The 20,984-nt window shown below is 37.1% G+C and overlaps 2 protein-coding genes across 2 annotated transcripts in view; one reads left to right on the forward strand and one right to left on the reverse strand.

The window, feature by feature from the left end:
• The window catches only part of LOC150084676 (interferon regulatory factor 2-binding protein 2-like), a 30,963-nt gene extending 29,539 nt beyond the window's left edge, over nt 1-1,424 (reverse strand). The window contains exon 1 of the mRNA XM_090376550.1: nt 483-1,424. Within this exon, the coding sequence (XP_090232676.1) occupies nt 483-1,329 (847 nt within the window). The 5' untranslated portion in view covers nt 1,330-1,424. The remainder of the gene's footprint in view (nt 1-482) is intronic.
• Nucleotides 1,425-5,808: 4,384 nt separating this feature from the next.
• The window catches only part of Tim9a (translocase of inner membrane 9), a 58,086-nt gene continuing 42,910 nt past the window's right edge, over nt 5,809-20,984 (forward strand). The window contains exon 1 of the mRNA XM_090375420.1: nt 5,809-5,999. The gene's annotated coding sequence lies outside the window, so the exon portion shown is untranslated. The remainder of the gene's footprint in view (nt 6,000-20,984) is intronic.

Here is a 20,984-nt window from a genome sequence, read left to right on the forward strand (position 1 = left end):
GATGTGCGGAAGTTTGCCTTTAACCAGCGAGTCGTTGATTGTTTGTTTGTTTGTTTGTTTCGGGATTTATTGGGCGCATCGGCAACTATGACCATAGTGCGCCAGCGAGTCGTTGATTGCTGGAACAAACTTCCATCTGCCGTTGTAGAAGTTGATAGCTTAAATAGATTCAAGGTAGAACTTTACATACATTTGGAGCGAGTGGATGGGTGAAATAAGGGTATTTTTTTTTTTTTTCTGGCTGATGCTATATAAGCTTGCTTTCTTGCGTCATGTGCCTTTGCTAATGCTAAATAAAGCAAGGGCAAAATCATGCATTAAATTAAATGAGAAAATGCGTTTTTTCTCCTATATCGTAATTGTATGCAGCTGTCAAAATCACATATTTTTTAATATGCAAATCCAAAGTAATTGTAAACAATAAACACATTAAAACATCATAATGTCCATATATTGAAATAATATTTCGCTAGAAATTTTACCTTTCAAGCTTGTTGAGGCGTCGAACGAATACACCCTACCAACCATACCATGTTCCTTCTTGTATCGAGATTCGAATGGTACTCCCATAACTCCTGCGTTGGTTGGAAGACTCTCTCCCCGAGTAAGAGGAGGTCGAGTGGAATGTTCCTCCAGCATTGGTCGTTTATGACCACCCTCAGAACTTGTGGAATGATTAGAGCTGTCGTCATCTTCCCGGTCTGCAGGCCTTCTTCCTGATATTGAGTTCTGCCTTGTTACACTTGGAGTTAAGGTTACATGAGACTGTGGCGGTGTCATAGGAAGAGGGCTTCGACCTGCAAGGCTCGGACTACCTCGATTCATAACACTAGATGCTGTTGAATCATGAGGTACTTCTTCGATACGATGCCCAGTAACACCTGACAGTCGATGAGAACTGCTATATTCCAGCATTGCTGCCATTCGTGCTCGACTATCATGACTGGTGTACCGTTCTACTGGAACAGTCGTAGACCTTGAGACTGTTGGGTTATGAGGGGAAAGGGAGGCTGAATCTGGTGATACCGGAAGAGTAGTGCCATTGACAGTATCCTGAGAGCTGCGTGAACCAGAATGTCGGTAAACAGACCGGCTTTCTTGAAATACATGAGCCCGTTTCATTTGGCGAGCTGTTTCTAATACCGTTTCAATCCGATCAGCACCCTCATAATTAACACATCCACGACATACAGCTTCGGAGAAATCATGCAACATTGCCCATGGCATACGGGGCAAATCACATAAATAGCAATGTTGCCGATGGCTACGGGACAAGCCAGACATCTCCACAGTGCAATATGCTTGGCCACTAATTAATGGCGCAAACATATATTAAAATTCAAACAAATTGCAAAAACCACATTTCCGTATCGCCAATACTGTCTTCTAGTACGGTAACATGAAAGGAGGGCGGGACTAATGAATGAAATGCGCATGCGTTTATCGCAGGAGCCTTGATCACAAGTCACCCTTTGATTGTATATACATTATATAATATGTTAAATGAACACTTAAAATTATTGTACCAGTTCACAAATCAATGTAACACGCATCTGAAACGAAATGAGAACCCAGTGCAGTCATGAACGAGTCGTTAGTTCCATCAAACAAATAGAAACCACTAACATTGAATTGACGTCATGTGATTTATATGTATTCTGTTTAGTAACAGCTCTGAAATGCTAAAAATAGCTCACCACAATGAAACTGTAATTATATTCAATGTGTGCTATATTCAATGAAATCAGGATTATCCATTACAATGGAGTAAAGAAATGATACAAATAATCCATAATATGGTGATAACATGGCGGAACGAAAAAAAAAAAAAAAGTCAGGAGTAAATCCAAAAATATTGGCTACTACCCTATTTCTCTGTGCTATCAGATTACTTGTTCTTCATCTAAGCATGTGAGTTATTAGTTTCGGAATACCCAAAAAATTATGAACTTCTATAGTTATACAATATCGGCTTCTTCTATGGTGTATCGGTGTAGATACACCGTAGTCCATAAATTTGAACTACGTATGTAGTGTAAAAGGCATAATCTCATATTGTGGGTGCCTTCACAACGAGATAGCTGGTATTGCACTACTTCAAATAAATAACGCTTCTCTAGTAGATTCTTCTCTACGCACAGAGAAGTGAGAAGAATACTGTTATTTATTTTCAGAGGATACCACCACCCAGACGATCGTTTCGAAGCTGGTGGGTGGGCAGGTACCCTGGTAGTGCAACATGCCATCACAGTTGCGAAGTTATATCCACAATATGAGAGATGTCAAAGGGTTTTGGTAATAATGTATTCGAAATCGAAATGCACAAGGCAATCCTCTGAAAATAAATAACAGTAGTCTTCTCTACTATAGAAGAGTTATTTATTTGAAGTAGTGCAATACCAGCTATCTCGTTGTGAAGGCACCCACAATATGAGATACTATTAAAACGATGCCTTTTACACTAAATACGTAGTTCAAATTTATGGGTTAACTATGGCGTATCTGCACCGATATTGTATAGTTAATTACCAAAACCCATAAGGATTATGCTTTGTGCATTTCGTTTTCAAAGAACTTCTACAGTAGAAATATGATCAAGAAAAATGCCAGAGAGTACCGGTAATATCACCGATTACACGAGTTTCCACTGCCACAGATTCATATCTAATCCTTCCATTTCGGGACTGTTCCCACGGACTGGAGATATGCGATGTGGTGTTCCCACATCGGGGAATATAGGGGAACACGAGTTATTACAGACCTGTTAGTTTAACTTATGTTCAAAGGAAAATAATGGAGTTACTGTTAGAGAAGTAGTGCAGCATTATCTAGACAAGGCCGCAATTATACTTCAAACACAGCATAGATTTATTAACGAGAAATCTTATTTGACAATTTGATCGGTTACTACAATGTGTCAAAAAGAAAGTGGAGGCAAAAAAGAATTTTGAATCATTAAGCACCCTACTTAGTGATTTTGTAATAACTGAGGGCAAAGTGGAGGAGAAATTGTTCAAGTTAAACATAAGAAAGGCACCTGGGGTGGATGGGATCTATCCAGTTATATTAAAGGAGGCGGCAAAGCAACTAAGCAAACCCTTAGCCATAATTATGAGAGCATCCTTGGACTCAAGGGAGGTCCCCACGGACTGGAGATGTGGAAATGTATCCCCAATTCACAGAGGGGGAATAGAAGGGTGAAACGAATAATTACTGACCAGTTAGTTTAACTTCTGTTCCGTGAAATAATGGAGTCACTGGTTAAATATGCATTGCAGGATCATCTAGACAAGACTGCAGCAATAATTCAGACAGAGCATGGGTTTGTTAAGGGAAAGTCTTGTCTGACAAATTTGATAGGATATTATGATGTGGTTACAAAGGAACTCGATGCAAAAAATAATTTTGATATCATATATTTGGATTTCAGGAAAGCTTTTGACACTGTTGCGCATGTAAGACTATTGTTCAAATTGGAGCAGAATGGTATTAAGGGTAAGTTGCTACAATGGATAAAAGGATGGTTGAGTGGGAGAAGACAGAGGGTGGTAATTAATGGGTGCTACTCTTCGTGGACTAATGTTATTAGTGGAGTCCCACAGGGTTCGGTCTTGGGTCCTCCGTTGTTTTGTATATGTATCAATGATATTGATGAAGGTATATCAGGCTTAGTGTCGAAGTTTGCAGATGATACAAAGGTTGGCAGGGTTGTTAGTGACAGTAATGGCAGTGTGCTACTGCAACAGGATCTAGATAATTTGGGCAGATGGGCTAAGAAGTGGCAACTGAAGTTTAACCTTGATAAATGCAAAGTACTGCATTTGGGTAGAAGTAACTGTTTGTTTGTTATTTAGGAGCATTAGCAACTAAGGCCATATTGCTCCGGGGATACGCGGTGGTCATTCCCTGACCTTTCCGCATCATCCATATTTCGTGGGCACGGGCTCGAACCCCAGTCTAATCAAGAAGCGTGTGCTACGCACTGCTGCTCCTGCCCACATGGCTACGGAGGCGGTAGAAGTAACCCCCAGAGAAACATACCAACTGTGTGGTACTACACTTAAGGTTGTAGAAAATGAAAAAGACCTGGGAGTAATTGTGCAATCAGATATGAAGTTTTCTGAGCAATGCAGGCAGGCTGCCAGGGCGGGTCGTGGGGTTTTGTCAATGATATATTGGAATTTTGCTAGCAGGGAGAAGGAGGTGATTATCCCTCTGCATAAGGTCAGGCCGCGCTTTGAGTACTGCGTACAGGTCTGGAGGCCTCATTTCAGGAAGGATGTAGATTTGCTTGAGCGTGTACAGAAAAGGGCAACAAGATTGGTGAGGGGAATGAAGGGATACTCTTACCAAAAGAGGCTTAAGTTCTGCAAATTGCAGTGGCTGAAGACTAGGCACCTGCGTGGTGATCTGATTGAGGTTTATAAGGCCTGGAATGGATTGAGCACGCTGAATTCTGATGGGATCCTTCTACTTGTTCAGATTACGAACCTAAGGGGACTTAAATTCAAATTAAGAAAAGACAGATGTAGAATAGATGTGCGGAAATTTGCCTTTAGCCAGCGGGCGGCTAATTGCTGGAACAAACTTCCATCTGTCGTTGTGGAATTTGAAATAAATTTAAGGAGCATCTGGACAGGCATTTGGAGGGAATGGTGTGATTTTTTTTTTTTTTTTTTTGGCCTATGCTGCAAAAAACTCATACACTTGCTTTCTTGCACCACATGCCACTGCTACTACTGTTGCACATAAAAGACTGCTATACAATTTGAAGAAGTGTGGCATTAAGGGCAAGCTGGGCTGGCCCCAAAATCTGGGGGGGGGGAATCCTGTTCAAGAATTACTTGCGACCCCTGGCCTTCTGTGCAAAACTTATAACTAGACGTTAAGAGGGCCTTAGGCTCGTTGACAGAAATGCGGAAAAGGCGAGGATAATATTATTATTTAGTTATTTATTATTAGTAAAGGATAGCGAAAGCTTAAAAAAGCGGCAATCACCCTGAATTAATCTGCGATGGCTTACTTAGGCAGCGTGGTCAATATTTAGGTTGAATTGTTAAATTGAATAAAATTAAAAAGGAGTAAGTAAGTAAGTATTGACTGAGTTAAAATAGGCACAAGGAGACAGAAGCGTACACATCCAATCCTCGGTTGTGATTGAAGTAAAGAAGCAAAAGAATAATTGAAAACTAAATCGGTGAATATGGTGAAGCCAATAGTGGTTACGGGGACTTTCGGACTTCCACACTGGAAAAATTCACTACATCCCTGAATGGGATATAGTGAATTTTGTCGAGATTTTGTCCTAAAGCTAAACCACTAGCCGATCATATAAAACCCACGTTTCCTGGAATACCAAGATTAGTGCTTAAACTTGCCCGGAGATCTTATTGTACACATTGAGGGTTGAGTAAGTGTATGAGTTGATTGTCTTGGTCGTTACGCGATGAAGGTTGTCCAGCAAGCACACTACAATGGGAAAGCCTGTGGAACACAGTTACGACTGTAAAACTTCAAGCTCTTTTACCATACTATTGGTAAATGGTGGAAAATACGTTACATTTGATGTTTTCCTTTAAAAGTGTGACCCTTTTTCATAACATGCTAGAAACTTCGGCGAATATATATGTATACTTTCGAGTTTTGCAGTCTTTACCCATATAATACATTAAATAGAAGTTTTCCTGAATTTATGATGCACCATTAAAGGTTTTTTTTTTTTTTTTTTTTTGCCTTCTTTCTTTCTCTCTCCTCTTAATATTCGCCTTATAACTGTAACGTGCAGCACACTAGGTGGCTGTTTCCGATACACGCCATGTGATAATCCCCTGTGGATGTTATGAACCTAAGGTTAGGAACATAATCTGTGCTGAAGCGGCATTGTATAATCTTTTCATTATTATATAGAAGCATGTGAGGGGGGAAATGTTCAGTTGAAATAATAATATCAGATCAACTCAGCTTAAGCAAATATATGCTCTAACTACAGAACTGACAAGGTAAGTAAACTAAATAGCTCATACAATACATTCCGATTTGCTTGTGCTACAGCTGAATTAGAAAATAATGGGCTATTTGGTTATCCGTTAAATGACTCTTTTTTTTTTTTTTTTTTTCCCTTCTTTCTCCAGACCCTCGTTTTTGTGAGGGGGTGCTACCCAACTACTATTAAAAAAACAAAACAAACAAAAAAAAATCCCGTATGCCACTTTCCTCTTTTCCAGGTTGGAGTCGACCTTTTCACAGCATTCGACGAATAGTGATACCATACACTAAAGCAAGCTGTAATAACATCCATATTGAAAAAAAATTAAGACGAAATGAAAACAATAAAAAAAATAAAATAAATAAGTAAAACTACAAAAAAAAAAAACAATCAAAAAAACGTAAAATAACGACAACCAAAACAAATAAAAGTCACATGATAAAAAAGTACAAGAAACAGTAACATTAAATAATGACCTAACAATCAAAACTAGTGACACCCTACTAAGGCAACACCATCAGCAAGTCAATAGTTTTACGTTTGGTTTTCCAAAGTATGTGCATTTTAGTCCTTATTTCATAAGGACTAAAATGATCTAGAATACTGCAATTAGGGTTAATAATCTTTACACGGAAGGTACCACTTCTGTGATTTGTGATAAGTAATGATAGACAAGTGTAGCTTCGTCCACTTATTGCTCTGACAGGCTGCTAATTACCAGTGGTTCATGTTAGAGTGAATGCCATCTTTCACACTGACTAAACCTGGCAGGTTTACTTTAGAGTATACGGAAAACATGGTACCCTTTTCTAAAGCTTCGAATGAATGCAGTCTTAGTGTTGGTTTAAAATCGGGAAACCAATTCCCCCTCCCCTCTGAGCTGGTTTAAAATCAGGAAATGAGTTCACCTCCGGTGCTGATTTAAAATCTGGAAACACATTTCCCTTCCTTGATGGTCTGAAATCGTTTTCCGCGTTAAAAACAGTGCCAAGGTGGGGGAAGCTCGTTTCTTGATTTTAAACCAGCACTGGGGTGGGGAGAGGAAACACATTTTCCAATTTTAAACTGGCATCAAGATGGCATTCATTTGCATCTTTAGAAAAGCGTATCCAGTGTTTCCATATACTCTAATGCAAACCTACCAAGGTGCAGTCTAGCGTGTATAAAAGGGTACATATATTCTTTCTTGATTGCTTGTCACTGAGATCCAAGGGAAAAACACTGGCATTACAGTATGATGTTATGCAGCCAGTGAAGGCAAGGTGCAGTGTAGTCAGTTCTCTTGGCATATTTGTCATGTGACATGACATGTAAATTGGGAGGAGCTATACTTGTCTGTCATTGCTTGTCTCGAAGATCCATGGAAGCTGTACCTGCACGTAAAGGTTAGCTCTGGTTAGAAATAGGCTGATAAACTTAGCAGACCGATACAAGGCAATGGTGAGAGAAAATCCTGGCACCCCGCGTTATTGGAGAAGATGGTAAATACCATCAGACCAGGACTGGACCAAGGTGTTTCCTTTCCCTGGGCAGAAAGGTTTTTCTTTGGCACCCCTTAAAGAATGGTGCCCCGGGCAAGGATCCTGTACCTGGATCTGGCACTGCATCAGACTGAGGCAGTTATGTCATTGGGTCCTAAGGTTACCATATATTCAAATATCGTGAGAACTCTCAATCAGCAGGGTTGGTAGAATTTCCATCCTCAACCCACACCGGGTGGAAAAGACTTGAATTTGATTCCTGTCAATGACGTGAGGAATTTTTAAGGGCCTTTTTCACAACATGGCTGAGTTATTCGGTCTTAGGCAAGAGTAGCATGGTTTTTTTTCCTCCCAGAAACTCAGATTTTTCATCTGGAAAATCAGAAAATCAACCATATAACACACTCAATTTACAGACAGTATATAAGGAGCAATATGTGCATTAGTCACTGATGCTCCTAAAACTCAATAACAACAAGAACAACTCTGATTGGGACACTTTCTGAAAAAAAAAAAAAAAAAAAAAAATGATTGTGCGTTGCTAATGTGTAAAATCGGGAAAAACTCTTCACCCCTAAGAAGAAAAATGTCACATTTGCTATATTTTATAAATATTTATTTTCAACATATATATTATCAGCAAAATAAACAAACATTCAAGCAAAAATAGAAAAACATAGCAATAAAAAAGTAATTTTTATGATATTGTATGAACTTGACTCCTACTGGCTGTTTAATTTTCATTGCTGTTGTTTATTATATATATTGTTTGTCCTTTAATTTGATTTTTTGAGCATTTGGAATTGATAGAATGAATTCTACAATTCTATTCTGATGATCTAAAAAGTCAAAGAAGTATTTTTGCTGTTCTTTTTACACGAGCAGGATGTGGAATTTGCATTTGTGAACAGGGATTGTTCCATGTTCAACTCAAATATATCTCTCAATGCTAAACGTAAGATCGCTTTATAAGCCTGGGAAAATAAAATTAGTAGTAGAAGAAGAAGAAGAATTGAAAAAGACCAAATGGGATATTATAGGAATGTCAGAGACACATTAGACAGAAGAAGGAACACTGGATATGACAGAAGGAAGAATATTTTACTCAGGGAGAAAAGACAACATACATAGAGAAGGAGTCGCTTTCATAGTAAAGAAATATCTTTTAAATTCAATAATAGAAATTCACCCACACAGCTCAAGGATAGAAGTTTAAGAATAAAAGGTAAAGAAAAAGGAATCTTCATAAAAATAATCCAGGTATACGTCCCAGACTCCTCACACAATGATACAGAGACAGCTGCCTCCTATTCAGACCTTCAAGAAACCATAGATAACACAAACAAAAAAGATATTTTAATAATAATGAGAGACTTTAATGCAAAAGTTGGAGGCCTTTCGACAGATTTCAGTGACGTATTAGGAAAGTTCGGGATAGGAAATAGAAATAAGCGAGGAGAAGAACTCTTGAACTTCTGCAAAGAAAATAAACTATTCATCACCAACACACTGGTAGAACATACCACAGATCTCAACATAAGTATGCATGGACATCACCAGATGGAAATAAAAAAAACTATATCAACTACATTTTAATAAATAACAACTGGAAATCATCCATTCAAAATGTTAAAACTCTTAGAAGTACAGATTTTGACACCAACCATCAACTGCTAGCAGCAACAATTAAATAGAAATTTAAAAATACGAAGCCAAAGAACAATAGAGCAACATTAAATATATCACGATTTAAAGAAGACAAAATAAAGGAAATTTATGGGAAAACACTACAAGAAAAATTAAAAGATATAAACTATTCGTTATCTGTGGAAAATATATTAGCATTAGCATTAATAGAGGCATTTGATGCAAGAAAGCAAGCTTATGCAGCATCAGCCAAAAAAAAAAAAAAAAAAACCCACTTCCACTTCACCCCTCTGTTCGTTCAAAATACCTGTCCAGCTGAGCCTTAAACCTATTTAGGCTATCAACCTCCACTACAAGGGATGGAAGTCTGTTCCACCAACCAACCACCCGCTGGCTAAAGGCAAATTTCCGCACGTCTATCCTACATCTGTCTTTCCTCAATTTGAATTTATGCCCTCTCAGGTGATTTTTCTGAGCTAGAGGAAGAATCCCATCAGCATTGAGCATGCTCAAACCATTCAAGGCTTTATACACCTCTATCAGATCACCTCGCTGGTGCCTAGTCTCCAGACACTGTAATTTGCAAAACTTAAGCCTTTCTTCGTAAGAGCACCCCTTTGTTCCATTCACTAATCTTGTTGCCCTTCTCTGTACTCGTTCCAGCAGCTCTGCATCCTTCTTGAAATGAGGCCTCCAAACCTGTATACAGTACTCTAGGTGTGGCCTGACCATTGCCTTATACAAGGGAATAATCACTTCCTTATCCCTGCTGGAAAAATTCCTGTATATCAGTGACAATACTCCATGAGCTACTCTTGCAGCCCGTCTGCACTGCTCAGAGAACTTCATATCTGCCTGCACAACCACCCCCAAGTCCCTTTCATTCTCTACCACTGTCAGTGTAGTACCACAGAGTTGATACGTTGCTCTGGGGTTGCTGTTTCCCATGTGTAGTACTTTACATTTGTCACCTCTCAGCCCATCTGCTCAACCTTTCCAGATCCTGTTGCAGTAGCATAGTGTCAGTAGTGTCCTTGACAACCCTGCCAACCTTTGTATCGTCTGCAAACTTGGACATTAAGCTTGATATACCATCATCAATATCATTTATAAATACAGAAAACAATAATGGACCCAACACTGAGCCCTGAGGGACTCCACTGATAACATTAGTCCACGATGAGCAGTGTCCATTGATTACCACCCTCTGTCTTCTCCCCCTCAACCACCCCTCTATCCATAGCAGCAATTTGCCTCCAATGTCACACTGCTCCAATTTGTGTAGTAGTCTTCCATGTGCAACAGTATCAAAAGCCTTTCTAAGATCCAAGTATATAATATCAAAGCTATTCCCTGCATCCAGTTCTTTTGTGACTGCATCATAGTATCCAATCAAATTGGTCAGGCAAGACTTCCCCTTAACAAAACCATGCTGTGTCCGAGCTATAACTGAAGTCTTGTCTAAATGATCCTGCAGTGCTTCTTTAACCAGTGCCTCCATTAATTTTCCTGGAACAGAAGTTAAGCTCACAGGTCTATAATTACTTGTGTCAGCCTTTGATCCTCCTTTGTGAATTGGGGTCACATTTGCACATTTCCAGTCTATGGGTACCTCCCCTGAGTCCAAGGAAGCTCTTATAATTATGGCTAAGGGTTTGCTTACTTCGTTTGCTGCCTCCTTTAATATGGCACCTCCGTAGCCAGGTGGGAAGGAGCAGCAGTGCGTAGCACACGCTTCTTGATTAGACCGGGGTTCGAGCCCGTCACCACCAAATACGGAGGATGCGGAAAGGTCAAGGAATGACCACAGCATATCCTGGAGCAATATGGCCTTAGTTGCGAATGCTCCTAAAAACCAAATAACAAATAACAAGCCTCCTTTAATATAACTGGATAGATCCCATCCACCCCGGGTGCCTTTCTTGTGTTTATCTTCAACAGTTTCTCCTCCACTTTACTCCCAGTTATTTCAAGATTCTGTAGCTTACTGCTAGAGTTGAATACACCTCTGGCATTCCCCTTGCTGAATAACTCCTCATGTGTGAATATCGATGCAAATATTCATTTAGTTTGTTAGCTACCTGAGCAGGATCATCAACAGTTGACCCATCCATATCAAGTGCACCAATGTGATTCATCCCCTTCCCTCTAGAGTTTACATAAGTAAAGAACTCTTTGCTGTTTTTCTTTGCATCCCTTGCCAAGGATTTCTCGTAATCTGCCTTCGCCTGCCTAACCTCCTTTGTAACTTGGTTGCATATCAACTTGTATCTATCATAGGCTTCTGTGTCGTGTGTTAATTTGTAAGTATCCCATGCATTCTTCTTCTCTGCCGTATGCCTCATTAGTTCATCTGACATCCATTTTGGCCTAAACCTTGAACAATATTTCTTAGTTGGTATGTAAAGCCTAGTAGCTTCCAAGATAAGTTCTTTGAATGCTTCCCATTTTGAATTTGCTGTTGGTAACATCATCAGTTGGTCCCACTGTATAGAATTTAAATACTGTCTCAGTCCATCGTAGTCGCCTTTACGGAAGCAATAACCCTTCCCTTTACCCCTAATGGTAGTTACCTCTTTGAGTAAATCCCACTTCAGCACACTGTGATCACTGCCACCTAGTGGTTCATTTATCTGCAGATTCTTAATGCATGACGAATCACTGCTGATAATCAAATCAAGAGTATTACTCCCTCTAGTTGCCTCCCGAACATGCTGATGTAGAAAACAATATGGGAGAAAACTAAACAAATGACTAAAGATGCAGCCTTAGAAACCTTGGGGACAAAACCAAAACCAAATAATCCTTGGATTACAGCAGAAATTTTAGATGTATGGACGGGAAAAAAGACAAATCAAAAACCTCCTAAACAAAGAAAATATTCAAGAAAAAAGAGAAAAATATAAAACCCTAAAAAAACAAAATAGACAACCTATGTAAAGCTGCTAAAGGGAGATGATTGGAAGACAAAACAAAGCAGTGCGAAGAGACAAATAAACATCATGACTCTAAAACAACTTACCGAGTTATAAAGGAACTCTCTAAAACGTACATCCCAAAAACACTGACAATGAAAAATAAAAACAGGAAACACACAAGAAATTAAAAAAATATGGAAAGAATATAACCAAACCCTGTTCAAAGGGGAAGGAAAAAATGCTCTTGCCTTAGATAATAGAAGAGATAAAGCACTCTCGATAACAAAAGAAGAGTTCAGAAAGCAATTAGCCAAATGAAAAATGACAAGGTACCCGGAAATGTGGTATCCAAGCAGAACAATGGAAATTCAGAGGCGATATAATGTTAAAACACCTCGCCCAAAAGACAGATCAACAATAGACCAAATATTCACACTATACATCATTGCAGAAAAATATTGGAATACGAAAAAACCTCTTTATCTGTGCTTCATCGACTTCAAGCAGGCATTTGACTCTGTAAACAGAGAAAATTTAATGAAGCAACTGCAAAAAATCCCACTTGATCATGAAATAGTCATGTTTGTAAACAATTTCTACAAAAATACAAGAGCAATAGTAAAATTCAACAACCTTAAAATAGAGAAAGGAGTCATGCAGGGATGCCCTTTATCTCCATATCTATTTAATATCTACCTAGAAGAACTAATGAAATCAATTGAAGAAAAAAGAGGCACAATAATAAATGGAAAAAATATAAACCACAAAATATGCAGATGATATTGTGATTTTAGCAGAAACCAAAGAACAACTAAAAGAAATATTAACAAACATTGATAAAGCAAGCAACAATTATGGAATTACTATTAATATAAATAAAACCAAAGCAATGCAAATCGGGGAAAAAAACATAGAAGACATAAACATCCAAAATCAACATATAGAACAAGTACAAAAATTTGTATACCTGGGCTCTCTAATAAACGGAAACCTAAGTAATATTGACCAAATTAATCACAGACTGAACATTGAATGGACAAACATGAACAAACTCAAAAACATATGGAAGAGCAATAAAATCTGAAATAGTCTAAAAATTAAACTATATGAAACTGTCATCATACCCACAGCAACTTATGGATCAGAGAATTGGAGAATAAATAAGAAAGAAAGGCAAAATATAATGTCATTTGAAATGAGATGTCTAAGGAAAATCAATAAAACAAATTGGAGAGAACATAAAACTAATGAACAAGTAAGGAGAGATCTAAATTTTGAATGCAGAATAATAGAGCAGATCTACAAAAAACAACTTCAGTGGTTTGGACATGTGAACCGGATGAAACAACACAGGCTGCCCAATGTTGTACTGACAGGAAGAATTGGAGATAAGAGACTGCCAGGAAGACCCAAAAGAGAATGGCTCTAATGCCTAAAGGAAAACACAGGCTTTCAGAAACGATGCAAGATTCAAGAGATTGACAACAATGGAGGGCGATATCTAAATAGGGACTCAGCCCGTGCCAAATGGAAGAGTAGAATGATGATGATGATTGTTCCATTCAATTCGGCATTGTTGGTAACTTTGCTAGGTTCCATTTGGATGAAAGCTTGTGTCAGGTGGATGCTACCCATTGTTTCCAAAATCTGTTAAATTTTGGAAACAGTGGATCCTTTAAAATGAGGGTTTACTGTACTAGTTATGTTATGACACACACACACACACACACACACACACACACACACACACACACACACACACACACACACACACACACACACACACACACACACCATTTTCACAGTTGGATTACAAAGAATATTAATAAATAGTTAAATTTTATAGTTAAATGTTGCCTTATAGCACTACAAATGTAGAAATAAACAGAAATGTTTTTTACTTGGATTTATTGATGGTATCAGGGCAAATTGCTTGGTATAGGAAGTTTGCTCCCAAGGTTGGAAAGCTGGGGATATGACCCATATTATATTCCCTTGAATGTTATCGCAGAGAATTGAAAAGTTAGTGATATTGGTTATAAGACTCCTGAAAGTTGCAAGTGGGATAGAACACAGCAGGGAAGATGGGGTCCTCCAGGTCATCAGTAATTGAAACCCTCATGTGGGACAAAATTGTTAAGACGAAGAAGGATGATGGGGGGAAAGGGAAATTGGTGGTCCTTTAAACTGGATGTGGTAGGACTGTTTGAGACTAGGCAGAATGGGAAAGTGGACTTAGAAGCCAAGATTTAGCAGGTTTATATTCTGATGGAGAACAGAGAAATGTTGCATCCTCTGTGACACTAGTGTTTTCACCACATCACATTCAAGTTCTGCCATATACTGGAGGAATTTCTATAAGCCTTTTCAATTAGGGCCAAAATTAGCTAAGTTCAGGCAGAGGCATTAGGGTTGTTAGTCATGAGTTATTCCAGGTTTTTCAGCCTGATCTACATGCAAATTAGTCTGTGAACATGTGTGTATGTAGACAGTCCACAGTGACACAATATAGTCTGTCACTGATGTACCTAAAAAAAAAAAAAAAGATAAACTGCAGCTATTATCAACCCACTGCAGGATGGAAGCCTCCTCAATGATTCACATTAAGGAAAATATACCATAATCTGCCGTGCGGGTTGGCGGGTCAACCATTTAGCAGTCAGGGGCTTGAACTCTGGTCTACTCAAAGAGCATGTGCTACTGCATTATTGCTCCTGACCACTCAGCTATGGAGGTCTGATGTGCCTAAAACACAACAAATACTGTTGCCGTAGTGTTGAATAAATAAATAGTGAAATGTGAGGAGTCATTTGGACATATTGCAGACAAGATAATGATGGTGAAGAAAACAGCAGAACCTTCAGATATGTTTATGGTGCAGGTACTATTCGACTGAGTTACCCACCTCCCAAGGTCACATTTTCGGAACTACATCTCTTTAAGGTTGGGCATGATTTGCTGTATATTAGCTTAAGAATTGGATTATTGTTATAAATTAGATTAAGTAACATATTTTTAATTTCTCAAAGCTCATTTTTTATATGTATTGATGGGAAAATATAAGCCAAATTTTGTGTGCAATTGGCAAAATGCACTCGACCTTCCTTTATGTGCATATTGGAATCATCTTATCTAGATAAGTTGGTCAGATAGTATATGTGCCAACATATTGCAACATATTGAAAAGGATATAGATGGAATGGAATGAATAAGTGAAGTAATTATATATATATATATATATATATATATATATACAGTATATATATTATTCTTTTGTATTATCATTCTATTGTGTCTTAATCTGTCTTTTGTGCATCGTTAATGCCATTGTTATTGCCATGTTGGCCAATTGAACATTATACGTGCCAGTGTATATACGTTTACAATAGTTTGATTTTCTTAAATACTGGTGTTTTTTACATATAGGTATTGGCGTTAATACAATACTGGTCTTTAAGCTATCCTTGTCTCGGTTATCTTGAATTTAAGATAACCGAGACAAGGCTAGCTTAAAGACCAGTATTGTATTAATGCCAATACCTATATGTAAAAAACACCAGTATTTAAGAAAATCGAACTATTGTAAACGTGTGTATATATATATATATATATATATATATATATTTTTTTTTTTTTTTTAAATTAAATAAAATAAAACATAAGCCAGTAGTATGGCAAAAACTGTAGAGCGAAAATTTAGCAGTATCCCCCCCCCAGAGGTACCAGTTCCAAAAGACGTGAAATATCACCAAAAAAAGGGGGTTAAAGGAACTACTGAAAGATAACAAAATCAGAATAAATTAAAATAAAATAGACTGACCATTATGCCCCATATCAACAGAGGACCACGAGGCCAATAATGGTCATGGAATCGCTGCATTTCAATCGCTATACAAATCGTCGCAATGGTGAAAAGATCGAAGTACCAAATCACCCTTCCTCCCCCGATCGATCCTCCAATGCAGAGGATTTGCACGGCGGTGGTCCTTATTCAGCGAAAAATAAATTATAGAACAGACAGCACTCTAAAGCAGAGCCACACCACTGACATACTGTAAGCTGAATCAGCTTATATAGAAGAAAGGAAAATAGATGGTGGCACAGGTGCTGCTAAATTAGCATTTCAACCCATACTACCATTGAATTATATTAAATATTGACAAAAGTTAAATTATAATAAATTAAATAAATAAATAATTTAGCATTCATTAGAGGCAGCGTCATGCAATTCCTCCCTATGAAGCCGAAATATATACTACCATTAAATATTGACAAAAGTTACATTACAATAAAATAAATAATTGAGCATTCATTAGAGGCAGCGACTTGCAATTCCTCCATATGAAGCCGAAATATATTTTAAATTAAATAAAATAAAACATAAGCCAGTAGTATGGCAAAAACTGTAGAGCGAAAATTAACATAAAAATAACCAAATAAACAAACGAACGAAAAAGAAGAATAAAAGTTAGACATAAATAATAGCCCAGAAACCCAATTATTTATTATTTATTTCAATTATTTATTTCTCAATTATTTATTTTATTATAATGTAACTTTTGTCAATATTTAATGGTAGTATATATATATATATATATATACATACACACACACACACACACACACACACACACAACACACACACACACACACAGTGGACCCCGCTTTACGATGGGCTCTCCGTAATAAAATACAGTTCACTATACGATATGTAGTAAGCTCTGGTTGTTGTGATCATGTTTGCGAATTCAATTTTAATTCTATTAAACAACGATTCTAATATGCGAAAATAGGAGGAATATTATCCACAGGCTATAAAAGTAAAGATCACAAATTTACACTTTATTACATTACCAATTAACAAAATTAAATGATACGTGAAAATCAGAATATTTTCCACAGGTTAGCAAAATAAAAATAAATTTATGCTTACATATATACTTGATTAGTACGTACTGTAATATGTACATACTACTAACTAGTTGATTTTTCTGTTCACTGACATTTTTGGAGGGTGGGGGGATTGTAAAATTTAAAACAGTAAAAAAGATAAACAATTGATAAAAAAAGAACACGGCACGCACAAATTGCAACTAACACGATATGTGCAAGTAAAATACAGAATAACAAGTTTACGAAGCTTAAAAAATAGAAATGAAGAGAAGATTCTGAAATTTTCTTTGTTTTTTTTATATGATTGAAGATTTCATGGAAGGGTAAACACATTTCACCATAATAAAGTAAAAACCCACAGAATTCCAGCTATTGGAATTATCATACTACAATAAGATCCAGTTGACTACCCGTTTATAATGGATTGCACTAACAGAAAAGCCCAATAAACCAGAAACTGCAAATTGTCTTTATTGTTTTATAGTCATGACCCCCAGAAATGTGCTTTAGAAAAATATCACAAAGGTGTTCAAAATTGATTCTTATTGCCGAACATGTGATAACGATGAAAGTGAAATGCCTTTTAATAATTTGAATTGGTTTTTTGAAATTAAAGTGGCTGATTCCACTAACAAATGATCATGGTAATTTGCACCTACTTATTTCACTTTATGGTGGGATGTTTTTATGGCTTTCTTGTAAGACGAGATGGGCTTATGACTGTCCTGTTAATGATGGGATGGGCACATGGTCCTTCCTCTCAGCCACGTGTTTGTAAACGCATTGGCTGCATGTTTTGTTTTTGCATCCTTTAGTTGAAATGACTTTTTTGAGTTGTGCTTTAATCAATATATTAATTTTAATCAATTTTTTAAATCAATATGTACAATTTCCATTATAAAAATCACCTTTTAGAGAGATAAATAGCTTAGTTATATAGTGAAAATTGCAACTTCCGAGGTCTTGATATTAATTACCAAAAAACAATGTGTTATTGGGTTCACATTACGATATTTTCATGATACGATAGTGTCTCTGGAACGGATTAATATCATAAAGTGGGGGGTCCACTATGTATGTATATATATATATATATATATATATATATATATATATATATATATATATAGTATATATAGAGAGGGGCCATATTATAATCTGGTAATAATATTAGATTGGAATGGAATAATGAACAAAGGGGTGGAATGAAAATTGTATGAGAGGCAATGTTAATAGTGCATTAACAAGAAGGAACAGGACAGGAGAGAAACTGGTTGAATTTGGGAGGAGAAATAAATCAGTGATAAATGTATATGCTTTGAGAATCAAATAAGGAAGCTATACTTGGGAAATTGCAGGGGATGTGAGAAGATAAAAACTGAATTATTTAATTGTAAGAGAATGGTATTGGAACAGTGTGAAAATTTTACATGCATATCCAGGACCCTGATATTGATAGTAGTCACAATATAGTGATTATGGATGTAGGAATAAAGACTTGATAGAGCAAAGGAAGATAATAAAAAATTAGGCAGAAGAGCTGAGAAGTTGCAAATGAACCTTATTTACAAAAGCAAGGTATTGCATATTAGTAGCAGTAATCCCAGAATAACACAAACTGTGTGGTACTACACTGAGAGTAGTAGAAGAATGAAAAGGACCTGGGAGTAATTGAGCAGTCAGATGTAAAGTTCTCTGAACAGTGTGAGCAGGATGCTAGGACAGTGCATGGATTTTTGTCAACAATATAGGGGAATTTTACCAGCAGGGATAAGGGCACAATTATCCTGTTGTATAAGACAACAGCCTAAGAATTCATATGAGGAGTCGTAAATTTAAAATGAGAAAGGATGGTTGCAGAAATTTATCATTAGCCACCAGGTGGCTGATTGTTGGGACAAACTTCCATCTGGTGTCATTGAAGTAAGTAGTTTAAATAAATTTAAGGAAAAACTGGACAAACTATTTCGGGGGGTAGGTATTGTGGAATTTTTTTTTTTTTTTGGCTGATGCAGCATAATCTTACTTTCTTGCATCATTTAACATTACTGATACTAATAAATGGGATATCGAATGCATAATGAATATGGATAAGGAATTTTTGCAAGGAAATTTGAAGAGATAGTGATAGACTTAAGTCTACAGATGATGCAACCTTCATATCATCTGCAAACTTATACATTAAGCCTGATATGCCCTCATCAATTAATAAATATAGAATTATTATTAATTCTATATTAATATTAATCAATATAGAAAACAATTATTAATAAATTTAATAAATATAGAAAACAACAATGGGCTTAGCATTGAACCATGGGAAACTCTTCTAATACTAGTAGTCCAAGTAAAGTAGTGCCCATTGATAACCACTCTTTTTCTTCTGCCACTCAACCAACCCTTTATCCAAAGTAGTAACTTGCCCCTAATGCAATACTGCTCTAATCTCTAATTTGTACGGCAGTATTTTATATGCAAGTGTCAAAAGCTTTACGAAATCTAAGTATACGATGTCAAAATGTATTTTTTATATCCAGTTCCATTGTTACTGCATAATAGTATGCAATCAGATTGGTCAGACAAGAATTTCTCTTTAACAAAATCATGCTGTGATTGACATACATCCTGCATTCTTATCTATATAGTCCTGCATTACTTCTTTAACCAGTGATTATTATTTTCATTGGAACAGAAATCAAGCTTACAGGGCTGTAATTACTTCACCCTCTTCTCCCTTTGTGAATTGGGGAAGCATTTTGATATCTCCAGTCCATGGGAATTTCCCATGAATCCAAGGATGCTCTCATATATATGGCTAAAGGTTTGCTTACCTCCTTTGCTCCCTTAATGTAATTGGATAGATCCCATCCACCCCAGGTACCTTTTCTTTTTTTTTTTCATGTTGCACTTCAACAATTCCTCTTCCACTTTCCTCTCAGTTATCACAAATTCATTTAGTTCCCTGTTACATTTTGAACTTCTGGAATCACCTCAATAAAGAACTCTTCATACATGAATGTAGATGCAAAATAGCTATTCAATTTGTTTGCAACCAGGGCAGGGTCATCAACAGGTAACCCATCATTGTCAAGTGTACCAATGTGATTCAAATTCATCCTTCTGCTGTTAATATAAGTTAAAAAAAAAAAAAAAAAAACCCGCTTTGCTACATTTATTGGCATTCTTTGCCAGACACTTCTTGTAATCTGCCTTAATTTGCTTAACCTCCTTTGTGACTTGATTACAGACTAGTTTATACCTGCCATAAGCTTCTGTATCAACAGATAAATTACATGCATCCCATGCATTTTTCTTCTCAGCCACAAGTCTCATCAGTTCATCCGACATCCATCTAAGCCTGGAACTTATTGGTATTAAAAAGGCTAGTAGCTTTTACAATTACTTCCTTGAATGCTTCCCATTTAGCATAGCTGCTGACATTATCATCAGACAGTTCGGTCCCACTATATAGAATTTAAAAACTGTCTGAGACCACTATAGTCACCCTTATGGAAGGCAAAAGCCCTTCCCTTTACCCTTGACATTAGTTATGTCTTGAAGTAAGTCCCACATTGGTGCATGTAGTATTTAGGAAAGATAGAAGGGGTGGTGACATCATTCTTTCTTATTAAAAGTAGCCTGAGTGCGAAAAGAGCTTTTGCTGAGTCTGAGTTACGTTTGCCAGCATAGAATCGTATGGTGTGAGCAGTGCTGTAGTCGTAAAATTAGCAGAAGGTATCCTCTGTGAATGTTACATATGTATAGAGTATACTGTGCTTATTAGTCGAATTCCAGAGGGTATACGCCATTTTACCCCAGGGGCTCACATCTGGTGAGTATGGGCTTGGCACACCCATGGTCCTGAGCTGGATATCATCATTCTTCCCTTTCTTGGTGATTTCTTTCTACTTCTCTCTCTCTCTCTCTCTCTCTCTCTCTCTCTCTCTCTCTCTCTCTCTCTCTCTCTCTCTCTCTCTCTCTCTCTCTTACAATAATAAGTATTGCCTAAGAATCAAATGCTAATAAATTTATTTTTTAATATTCAGTAAATATTTCAAT

This window comes from Mastigoproctus giganteus, chromosome 6 (assembly GCF_048544385.1).
Source record: "Mastigoproctus giganteus isolate SK-2022 chromosome 6, ASM4854438v1, whole genome shotgun sequence".
Classification (NCBI taxonomy): domain Eukaryota; kingdom Metazoa; phylum Arthropoda; class Arachnida; order Uropygi; family Thelyphonidae; genus Mastigoproctus; species Mastigoproctus giganteus.